Below are 12033 nucleotides of genomic sequence, written 5' to 3' on the forward strand. Positions count from 1 at the left end.
CCCCCGGCCGGGGTGCCCTAAAAGGTAAGGAACTTACCGGGCGTCTCTTCTTTTCATCGATGAAGAGTTGAAAATGTGGTAGAGGAACTCACTGGAAGACCTCCTCCCACTGACGAAAACAACGCTGAAGTGCACGGACCGAAAGGGGGTCGCAGTAGAAACATGAGTCCCAATAGTGATCCAGTCCCAGACACTTCAAACAGAAAGAATGGGGATCCAACCTAGCGAAGCGATGTTCGCAAGAGGAACAAGAGACAAAAGCCAAACGTTCCGGCATACACGGAGGATTACGCGACCGCAGAACCGGAGCAGGAGAGATGGACAACGGGTTAGAAGAAAAAATGTCTTCCCGGGGATGCAAGTGCGTCCAGCCACGACCGCGCAGAAAAAAGGACTGAAGGGCGATGCACGGGGCAGAGCTCAAGAGGGCGGGGTTATGGCCATGTGCGGTACCCCGCGTAAACGGAGAAGGGCACATTTTTAAATTTGATGCTTTTTTTTACACTAGACGAAATGTCCCAAAAGTATGGAGGAAAGGGGACGGGATGTAGGAGTATTGATAATACGTTCTCAGTAAGTGATTAATTATTAGAAACACAGACGTTTTAAAAAATTCGGACCAATCGTACTGTATAGTTAATAATCATAATGAATAATATACATACCTTTAGGGGTAACACATCCTTGTTAATTCCGTAAAATGTTGCCATGGCCTGTGTCCATGATAGCAAGCCTGCCACATTACCACACACTTTTTTGGCATTTTCAAATGTGTAATCCTCCATTTGGAAATATGGCTGCAGTAATTCAACCATTTCTGGATTAATGACATCCTTTGCGAATTGCTGCAGCGATTGCAAGAATCCAGTGGAACTCAACAACTAAAAACAAAAGACCCCAGTATTAGTTTTGGGGGGGGGGAGGTAAACAATGTATATATAAAAAAGTATGAAATACATTTCACAGAAAGTTAAAAATATGAATGTACTAAAATGTCAGCTTTTAAGACAGTTGGAATACAATGAGCAATATGTTTGCCAACCCAAATCATCCACAACATCCCTTCCCTTTTTCGTTCCAGGGACATCCACAATGTATTCCTTAAAACAAATCTCAAATCCATCTTGGCACTGAAAGATCTGTAGCAATTCCTCGAACAAAACGGGCAATTTGAACACGTTTTGATGCACTAGCACATATGTTTGGTTGTTAGTTTTCAGCAGTGCATAGGCCTTAAAGAGAAAAGTATGGTAATGGTTCTGAAAGCCAGCATTAACCCAATGAAAGTAAATCAAATGGGCACACGCAGTGGGGGCTTCACCCGATCAGCTTCTTCAGAACAGAGGCCTTATTTATTGATCTAAGCCCGATTTCTGAACAAGATTAATGTTGCTTTTGCTTTCCCTCCGGCCTCCCCCATCACAGCCCAGACACTCCGGCACCCTAAAGGTAACACACATAGCCCCGGGGATGTCTTCCCTCCACCTTTGTGCAACTATGCTCCATCACCATTTCTTTGAAAAGAATAGTCATAACTTTTACCCTTATCGAGTGCACATGAATGTTCTCATGAGAGTTTTCCCTCTAAAGCTTGTACGCCTCAGCAATGAATGCAATCATGCATCTGGCAGTAGAAGCGTTGGATGCTTGCCTGCCTTGTGATGTACGGCCAAAGGTAACAAACAACGCATCTGAAACACTAGCGTTTTTGTAATGTGCCAAGTAGAACCATAAGGCCCGCCTGATATCTAGCCAGTGCAATTCTTTAACAGTCTCTGATTGCGAATAGGGGGAGAAAGTAGGTAAACCTATTTCCTGTCTTATGCGGAGAGTCAGTACCGCTTTCTGGCAGAAGTCTGATGGGTACATAGGACTACTGCATACTCTTCTGAAGGTGCTAAAACCTGAATTTCGCTCACTATTCTGGCAGGCGTGAGTGGTACCAGCAGGATTGCCTTCTATGTGACCAGCTTGATATGAACTGATATCATAAGCTCAGAAGGCTTAAGAGCCGAGGCCGCACCACACTGAGGTCCCAAACAGGGAAGAAAGGATCTGCCTAGATCTTCAAAGTATTGGTTTCACAGAGAAAAAGACCATTGATTTAGTGTTCCTATATGAACCTAATGCTGCCAGATTCTACAAGTAGCTACCCGATCTCCTGACTGAGTTATGGGTACTGAAAAGGATAAGCCATCATCAAGAGATCCGGAAAGAGCATCAACTTCTTTCTGCTAAGCCCAGAAGCAAAACAGTGTCTAATCGTTCTTGTGCGTAAGTGGAGTCTTTGCAAGCTCTCAGAGGCATTGGTTCATTTTTCTTCCACTGCCTGCGGTGACAAAAAGTCAGCTTTTCTAGAATCACGCTACTGGCAATGGGGCTAGTGGATTGAGCTGTATCTGGTAACTTCCAGAATCAGAGGCCCCTGATTCACCATTCGAGTCAGGTCTGAGAACCACACTCTGGCTATGGGAGTGCATAAAGGAGCAACCAGACTGAAAGTGCACTTCATGGGTGCAGGAAGCTTGCCGATTACCTTTTGCAGGAGAGGAGTTGGCTGGAATGCATTACAGCTTAACTGGTTCCTATTCAAAACGCATCCCTCATTGATCCTTTGGAGGAAGCGAATTAGGGGCACTTGGCATTGTCCTTTGTCACAATGAAATCCACCCCGAGAAGACCCAAAACGTGGAACACAAAGAATATTTAATGAAGTTTCCACTCGTAACTGTTTGCTCTGAGTCTGTCTACTTCAATATTGTTTCCTCTGGGGCATGAGTTCACCAGAGTATGATCCTCTGGGCGACTGCCCACTACCAAGTCCCGACCACCAGCATGCACAAAGCAGGAGATCTGGTTCCCTTCTGCTTGTTGATATAACTATTTGAGGTTGTGCTGCCTTTCCTGATCAGCAGTAATGAGTGCTGTAAGAACGGGAGGAAGATAAATGACCTCTAGTTCCAGATAGTTGATATATCTCTCTTTGTCAGGGTTTGTTCCGTAGGCCATTTGCACCATCAGATCCCAGTGTCTCCCAGCCTCCAGTGTCAGAACTGCTGTGTGGGGATCTGAACACAGAGGTGCTCCAATCAGGAGATTGCACTCTTCCCTTCACCAGAGCAAATCTTCCTTCACCGAAGTTGGGATTGACATTCTGTCCGATTGAGCACCTTGATCTTGAGCGCAATAAGCTGCCTAGTGTAGCTGCAAACATTGCATCTTGAGCCTAGCTAACAGGGCTGATTAGTGTGATAAATCTGGCAAGTCATCACTCCTTTCCCGGGGAAGTCTCCCATGTGTCCAGGGAAAGGCCGAAGTTGCCTGATCCTGACCTTGGGGGTGGCTGCCCAACTGAGGATTATATGGGGGGAGATGACCCTCCTGAGAGGGAGGGAGACTTGTTGGTAGGAACATGGTATTCTCTTTTCCACCCAGGCTATTACATCCCCCCGTAAGTTCACAAACCACAATGGCCTACTGTGATAGGAACAATTCCAACCTCCTTATACTGACAGCAGGACTTCTTTTGACAACTGGTGCCAAAACAATGAGACGAGGAACAGTCCGGATATAATGCAGAGCGTTAGAACCCTGGAACTAGAGGCACACTCTAGTGTTTGCAAGAATCCAATTGGTGCTGGGACATTTAAAATTGCAACACTGCAAGGAAGATGGAGTGCCACTATTCTTGATGCGGGTTGGGAAATGAGAGGCAGTGCGGCTGCAACATGAAGGAGAAACACTGCTATTGGCGCCGTCGTAAGAGGTCTAGAGGGAAAATGTTTGCCGCAAGCAGAATGACAGCAAGAGATGGTGGCAAGAGGCAGTCCAGGTGCGCTGAACAGCAGAGGACAGATGGGACGCCAAGAGAATGAAAAGGTGCCTCGCTGGAGAGAAGGAGAGTCACAGAGAACGCTGAAGCAGCCAAGCAACACAGGTGAACCCAGGGAAGAGAAGTGGGACCCACCTTCGCACACGTCCACACAACGTGGAAGAGAGAACCCACTGCGTTGCACCCTCGCAAGCAATTTGCGTAGTAGTCAGCAGACATATATTGATGTACCATCTGTAACAAAACGTATAAGCACACTCCCTATCAGTGACACACTTGGAGGATTTATATATTCTCGCAAATATCCGTAACCATCCTTCAACCTCTATTGGGCCAACTAGATCATCCTCCCACATATTCATGTATGGCAAGGGCACCACTGGGCGCCCCATATTCAATAGCCTATATCGTTGCAAGAACCTGCCCTGGGAATCCCCACGGAACAGCCAGTTCGATAGCATTCATTAGCCTGGTAGCCCCACCTTTCGTGGGAGGGTGAGAAGCCCAGTGTCTCAACTGCGCATATCAAAATCGTTCAGTTTCTGGCACGGCAACGGTTTCTTTACATCCCTGGGAGGTTAATGGGTGCCCCTCCCCTGTACAATTGCTGCTGAGATTCCAATGGCCTGGCTACCTATGCGTCAAAACTCTTACTATCACACCCTAGTCGAAAACTGATTATTCCAGATGGGTGTGACTGGACCCAACTCCCAAGATGTGCCCCACCTGAGAAGCGCCTTTCCCGTATAGTACAGTGTATTCCTAGTGGTGTTCAGGAGTTAAAATCTGTGGGCCGACACCAGAGATCTCTATTCAACATACGGGAGATGACACAGACTCACCACTGATTGGGTTTGCTCAATGACTTTTCATGGCAGTTGCATAGTGGTATCCCCCCCAGGTGACCATGTGTGAAACCGATGCAGCTAAGTTGTAGCGACATACATCTGGCAGCTCCAGACCTCCCACCCTAGTAAGTCTCACTAGCACCCTCTTAGAGATTCTTGCCTATTTATTCCCCATATGAATTTGAGGATCTTAACCTGCAACGTGCAAAGCTCTGCATCAGGGATCCTGATTGGCCCCTTATGAACCAGGATATTTCCTGCCCAACCCATCTATTTAGATCATCACACATTGCCTGGAACAGCAGCAGGAAGTTACAGTGGTAAACATCCAATATCCTATTGAGGATACATACCCATAGGTAAGGGATAGATTCCATGAGACCACTGTATTGAGGCCAGAGCTTCAATCCAAGCTCTGTCCTGGGCACCCAAGGAAACGTCCAACCCATGAGACTTGTCGAAGTTAATTTCAAACCCTGAGACCTGACCAAAATCTGCTACTTCATCTAATAGCCGAGCCAAGGAAGTGCAAGGGTTTCGCAGCATAAGCGGGATGTCGTCAGCGTAAAGCAAGACCTTGCAGCTGGCCCCCCACAGTTCGATCCCCTCTATGCCTGAAATAGCTCTAATGTGACAGGTCAGCAGTTCCATACTCAGCGTAAATATCAGTGGGGATAATGGGCATCTCTCAAGCATGCTGTTGTGTCTATGCTTCTGATGAAACCTCATCTCGACTCCTCCCTTCCTGATAACTACAGTGCTCTTTTCTCCCAGCCAGCATGAAACTTCTGTAAGTGATAGTCACACCCCAGCTTTCTCTTTTTTAGAGTCAAATGACCTTCTTCATGGCTTCCAATCAGGTTTCAGACCCGCTATGGGAACTGAATCAGTAATGATTTCAGTTCTCAATGACCTTGCACTGATGCTAGACCACGGAGAGGCAGGTGTTTTGATTCTTCTTGACCTCTTCGCGGCCTTTGATACAATCGACCATGGTTTCAGGGCTCAATGGCTGGCCCAGGCAGGTTTTAAAGGCACATTCTTAGACTGGCTTATTTCCTTTCTATCTGACCGCCAATAAACAGTCTCATTGTTCCCTTTTTATGCTTCACCGTACACAGTGAGGTGTGTTGTCCCCCAGGGTTCCGCTCCCTCGCCTCTGCTGTTTAACCTTTATCTCTGCCCTCTTGCTGATCTTATTTTCTCTTTTGGTATCTCTTTTGACACATATCCGGATGACAACTACACTTTCATGTTGACTCTCAGACATCTGACCCACTGTGAAGAACTGTCTGACAGCAGTTACCATTTGGATGGCTATCAATAGTCTTAAACTTAATCGCAGTAAAACTAAAATTGTGTTCTTTGGAACCGCTGCCCCTAGCTCGTCCTGGAAATCCATCTGCTGGCCTGAATATTTGGGTGATCTGCTGGCACCCTGTCCTGTTGTCAAAAACCTAGCTGTAAAAATCCTCCCCTCTGGCTCCCGTGAGACTTAACTTTCGTCAGTTTGTGGCACAGGTTTTCTTAAACTAAAATTACTTAGGAAAGTTCTGCCTTTTCCTCCTACCTGCCGAGCCACGGTGGTTACCTCTTCTACTATAGGCTCTCTTGACTATTGTAATGGGATCTACCTAGGTCAACCATTCTATCGTATCCAAAGACTTCATATCTTTCAGAATGCTGCAGCCCGCTTAGCCTTAGGGACTCCTTGATCTGAGCATGTCACCACGTTATTGGGTAAACTACACTGGCTTCTGGCTAGGAAACGGATCGATTTGAAGATACTGTGTATTGTTCAGAGTGCCTTGTACTCGAAAAGCCCTCTTTTTCAGCGCCACAATCTTAAAACATATACTCCTTCTTGCAGGCTACGTTCCAGTGACAAAAATCTCCTTGTTGTGCCACGATTCCACAAGTCGAGATCAAGAGGCCACTCTTTTTTATGTCCAAGGCTTTGGAACGCTCTCTCTCTGGCGCTCTGAGCTCTACCTGAGCATGTCAGTTTTCTGAAACAACTAAAGACCTGATTGTTCAACACCTAATTTATTTCTTTTCTGTTCTCTCTGCCTCTGTTTCGGTTTTTGACTTGCCTGGTCTCTCTCCCCCAGTGCCCAGATGCCTCCGGGCCTTGGCTTGTGCTTTAGAAATTTCAATAATACCCTGTTCTCTGCTGCGTCTGCTGAACCCTTCTCTCCAGACCCAGTCGGGTTGACTGCCGCTCCTTGGTATATGGTGGCAGATTTACTGAATACCACACAATGGGCCTCATTACGACCCAGGCGGTAAGTTACCGCCTGGGCCGTGACTTTACCACCATGGCGTAAACTACGTTTACGCCATGGTGGTTGGCGGACTTACCGCCCCATTCCGAGTTTGGCGGGGCGTTAAGTCCCCAATCCCCATTTACCCTTCCCCATTCCCATTTTTGCCCCATAGGGCATAATGGGAGTGAGGAAGGCGTTAATTACGCCACCGTAAATTACGGTGGCGTAATTAACTCCATGGTCCCTTAGCGCCATGGATTTTAACACCTGCTAAAAGCAGGTGTTAAGTCTGCCATGGCGCTAAGGGACCTCGTACTCAGGCGGTAAAGGTCGGCGCTGTTTACGGCGCCGTAAACCCCTTACCGCCTGAGTTGTAATGAGGCCCAATACCCTGGGAGGGGCCAGAATTGATATCTTCATGAAAATAATTGGCGATTACCTCCCCCACCTTGCGGCATATCATTGGGTCCCTCAGCACAGGACCATACAGCCTCCAGGGGCACCGCTGCCTTTCCAGCCTACCCAAAATAGACATAACGATTGACAACAGAGTGTGGTCCGAAAATGTCTATGTGCCAATGTCCACCGCAAGGACACAAAGGTACAGAGCATTGTGAACCGGCCGCAGACTCAGTCTGGAGAAACCCCCATGCACATGAGACTAAAAGGAGTAATCGTTTTCCTTGCCATGAAACAGTCACCATGAATCCACCACCCCCAACCATCTGAGAAGAAAACCAAAGGATAGTGCATGCTAAAAATCCTGTATGGTAGCAGGCAAGGTTTTGTCCATCAGAGGATGCGGTGCCAGGTTGGAGTTGCCCCCTATCAAAACCTTCCCCTCTGCAAAGGAGAGCACCTGTAGGAGAAACTTTCCCAGGAGCCCATCATGCCCAGTGTTATGGGCATACAGGAAAGCCAACGTGAAGAGACGCTCCCAAAGCATACACCTCATGCACAAAAAATCTCCCCTGGGGAGCTTGTAAAACCTTAACCTTGGATATCAGGATTTTCTCCCGAATGAATCTTGCCATCCCCCTCTTCTTCTCCCCACCAGAGGCAAAGAACTATTGCGGGAACACTGTACTGTGCAATCGCTTTTGATCTGGCACAAGCAGGTGCTTTTCTGGTAAAAACACTATTGAAAAAGACATTTCCCCCAGTTTAAGCAAGACAGATTTCCATTTCATTGGGGCCTTCAACCCTTGAGCATTCCATGTGCCCATCACCAACAAGTCCTCCCCCTTCCGGGTTAGCTGTTAACTTATCCAGAACATCTGAGACAGTCAGGCCATCCCCACTCTCTCGTCATCTTTCAGTACACTCCATATTAGGAAATGCAATCAAACGCCAGTACCACAGTAAACATGTGTGAATCAAACCCCCCCCCCCTTCCCACCCCACTTTGCCCTCCCTCACCCAAAAGTTACCAGTCAACAGTGCACAAACAGGGGCAAATAATAGACTTCTCTAATTCCATCAGGGAATCTGACTTGGAAGGCAGCATAACACACCCAAAAACATGCCCCACATTCCATGTGCCTAAAAAACACTGGCACTCCAAAATTCACTACAGGATTGCTCATGTCTTCCTGACTGGCCCCTTCACCCTCCTTCCCCTTCCCACCTTCATCCATTTTTGTGATGCCTCTGGCCCAGAACTCAGACTCAACCCCTACATGTCAGACTCACGACCCCCCCGCCTCTCCGGCATTCATCAAACCCTCAGCCTCCATCGGCGTCGGAATAATCCATCACCTCCCATGGTTAGGGGAATGGAGCACTGTAGGAAAGCTCCATCTATAGGCCACTTCTTTGCTGTGCAACCATTCAGTCAGTGGTCGATGCGCCCTTCACTAGGGTCATGGATGCCAGATCTAGGTACAAAGAAAGTGACATGTTACGGAAGAAAATGGTTGACAAGAGATGGGCCGCCGTTATTATGCGTTCCTTCATCTTGAAGAAACTGACCCTTGAGAGCACATCCAGGGGCCTCTAATGTGCTGAGGAAGTCCAATTCCTGCTGCAATATGTTCTATCCAGTTCAATAGCCGAGTCCTCAGGCAGCTCCAGGAAGAATCATAAGATGTCCACCACAAAGTCAGGGAGTTCGTCATCCCTTACCCCATGGTGATGCCACATATTCGGATGCTATTTCTTAGGACGAGATTCTCCCCATCCTCCTGCTTGTCTTCCAGGGCATAACAACATGCCGCCTCCAAGGCCTCCAATCTATTAGAGCACTCTCCCACATCATAGGATTGTTTGCATAATGTGTCCTCTACTTCAGAGACCCTCTTACCTAGCGCCAGGATCTTATGTGATAGCTCCTCTGTACTTTTGTGGATTTCCTTGTGAATTTCTGCCAGTAGTTCTTGCAGATCTGATTTGGTGGACATATGCGTTAAGTATAGTTGGAAGGGGTCAGCCCCATGAATCTGGGCTGTCACCACCTCAGTGTGCTTGCTCTGTTCAGCAGGTTGCAGCATTGTGGGTATGTCTCCCTGCTTGCCTAGCCTGGGTGTTTTCGTCATCGTGGCTACAGGAGGCAAGGGAACTTAAGCGTGGATCCACTGAAGATTCACCCCAACAGGGTTCACCCCTTCCTGCTAGCTCCAAGTCTCAAACCCCAGTGCGAGAGATGCTAGCGGAACTGCACTACTGCCAGCCTCTAGGTGGTGACATGTCTTTATCGTGTGTAGCCACATGACAAAAGGGGGTTGCCACAAAGAATAACTCACACTTTTTTCAGCTTAGTGTAGTGAGAAATGTGAAAGTTTTTGTTGCTGGCACTTCTCTTTGGATTAGCTTGCTTGTAAGATGCAGCCCGTCCCTGCTGCATATAAAAAAAGAATACCTTGCTGTGCTGTGGTCACCAGCACCCAGCTCTCATGGGCTTGCTGCACCCCTACCACCTCCAGAAAGCTACAGAACATGCCCTTTGCAGCAGCTCCATGTAGGTAGAACTTGGCCCTCACAGTGCCCCCACAAGCTGCAGTGGAGAAGGTCGTTGCTAAGTCAGAGGCAATCAGGGGAGGAAGCTACTACACACGTAGGAGCCATAACTGATGTGCATAAAATGCAGATTTGAGACACCACCGCAGGAACATCCAGAGTGCTAGCTAAATGGAGCCTGTGTGTCTGGACTATGTGCCCTCAGGAGGCAGGATCTGATGTGACACGGGCAGTGAACAGCAAGCTAGACATGCATTTATACACAGCTTACCACGTGGCACTGTATTGCGGGTCACACGGCTCTGGAGCTATATTCTCTTAATGTTAGTGCTGTGCTTTCAGGGCTCCTATCTCCCCCTGCAATCATGCTGGTGGCAACGTATGGGGCTGCAGTGCACTGCTTAAAAGCCACCAAGTCCACCACCTTAACCGCAGCACCAGCGGTCAGGATCACTCATCAGACGTTGCTTGGTGGCTCCACGGGGAGGCGACATCCTCCAGGAGTTTGCGGCCACAAGGGGGGCAAGGGTTTTCGGTCTTTGCAGAGCTGAGGAGATGGCACCACAGTGCACAGCGACCACCACCACGGTGTAGCTCCACCCCACCCCTGCCGGGCTACAAACACAGGGGTATGTCAGAAATTCCTACCGATAGGAAAATGTGACACAGTAGGAAAATCTGACAGCAATTGTAATATGATTTTTTTGCTACCTGTCAGAAAATCCTACCGATAGCACATTTTGACCGTGTAGAAGGAACGTGTGGGTTAATTTCAATGGGTAGGCACTAGGCACATTTGACAGGCTACGCAAAGGTAGGAAAATGTGACAGGGTAGGAAAATCTGACAGCATGAAATGTCATTTTTTGCTACCCATCAGAAAATCCTACCAATAGCACATTTTGACCATGTAGAAGGAAAGTGTGGGTACATTTCAATGGGTAGGCACTAGGCACATTTAACAGCCGATGCAGATCTAGGAAAATTTGACCAGGTAGGAAAATATGACAGCATGCATTGTCATTTTTTGCTACCCGTCAGAAAATCCTACCAATAACACATTTTGACCATGTAGAAGGAAAGTACGGGTACATTTCAATGGGTAGGCACTAGGCAAATTTGACAGGCTAAGCAGAGGTAGGGAAATGTGATATGGTTGGAAAATCCAACATCATGTAATGTAATTTTTTGCTACCCGCCAGAAATTCCTACTGATAGCACATTTTGCCAGTGTAGAAAGAAAGTGTGAGTACATTTCAATGGATACTGTGAGAAACCTGAAGGTGTCTCACCCGCTAGTCCCCGGGGATCTGTCATCCAGGTGGCCAGGACACAGCCATAGATATTGGATCCAGTTCCTGGGGGTGGACCAGTGCGGGAGCATCACCTGAACTGAAGGTCTTTGGGAAGTGGAAGTGGGACACCGAAGGGTGAGACGCGGTATCCCATTCCTTATGACACCTTTTTCCCATCCTGCCCAGTAGGATACTTAAAAACTGTACCCCGCCCCATTTTCCAACACAAACATTTTCTCCCACCGTGAGCGACATCGGACTTATACCAGAGCCGTTTACCTGACATGCCGCAACACAAGGGTCAGGCAGTGTCAGGCAATTGCTGACAACTACACACACCTGACTGCTCTTGCCCTTCCCCATTGGGATAAAAGGTGGAGCACGAGAGCACACTTTCAGCAAGGCCGTATGCACGAGGAAACCACTATTCTAGGATGATGGTTCAACCGGAGGAGAAAGGCGGCGAGGCCTGAAAGGACATCAAGGAGGCAGCTGCCCTTGCCATTTTCAACCCAGACCTGCGAAGCCTCCGATGAAAGACACATAAAACCGGGAATCGCAGTTGCCGAGTGGTGTGACGGATGTCAGCGGTACATGGAACCCTCCCGCACTGATAGCCAGGGCAGAAAGACACTGTTGCCTTTGTGGTACCGTCCTTGACTTAAATGGCAAAAGAAACACCAATGAGTTCAGCACAGCCGGTGAGTCAGATGAACCTGATTAGTGGGCCTGTCTGTGTTAGACTCAAGGTTGCAGTGGCAACATTAAGAAGATGAAGAGACAGAGGTCTTGTGTGAATGAACTTGGTACTCGTCTCCTGAACAAAGAGACTGGCCC

General features: G+C 47.9%; 1 protein-coding gene across 1 annotated transcript in view; it reads right to left on the reverse strand.

Moving 5' to 3' along the window:
* The window catches only part of DNAH8 (dynein axonemal heavy chain 8), an 8835797-nt gene that overhangs the window by 1574658 nt on the left and 7249106 nt on the right, over positions 1–12033 (reverse strand). The window contains exon 70 of the mRNA XM_069608756.1: positions 666–881. Coding sequence (XP_069464857.1) covers positions 666–881 — 216 coding nt within the window. The remainder of the gene's footprint in view (positions 1–665; positions 882–12033) is intronic.

Source organism: Ambystoma mexicanum, chromosome 4q, assembly GCF_040938575.1.
Source record: "Ambystoma mexicanum isolate Mex_15411 chromosome 4q, UKY_AmexF1_1, whole genome shotgun sequence".
NCBI lineage: Eukaryota > Metazoa > Chordata > Amphibia > Caudata > Ambystomatidae > Ambystoma > Ambystoma mexicanum.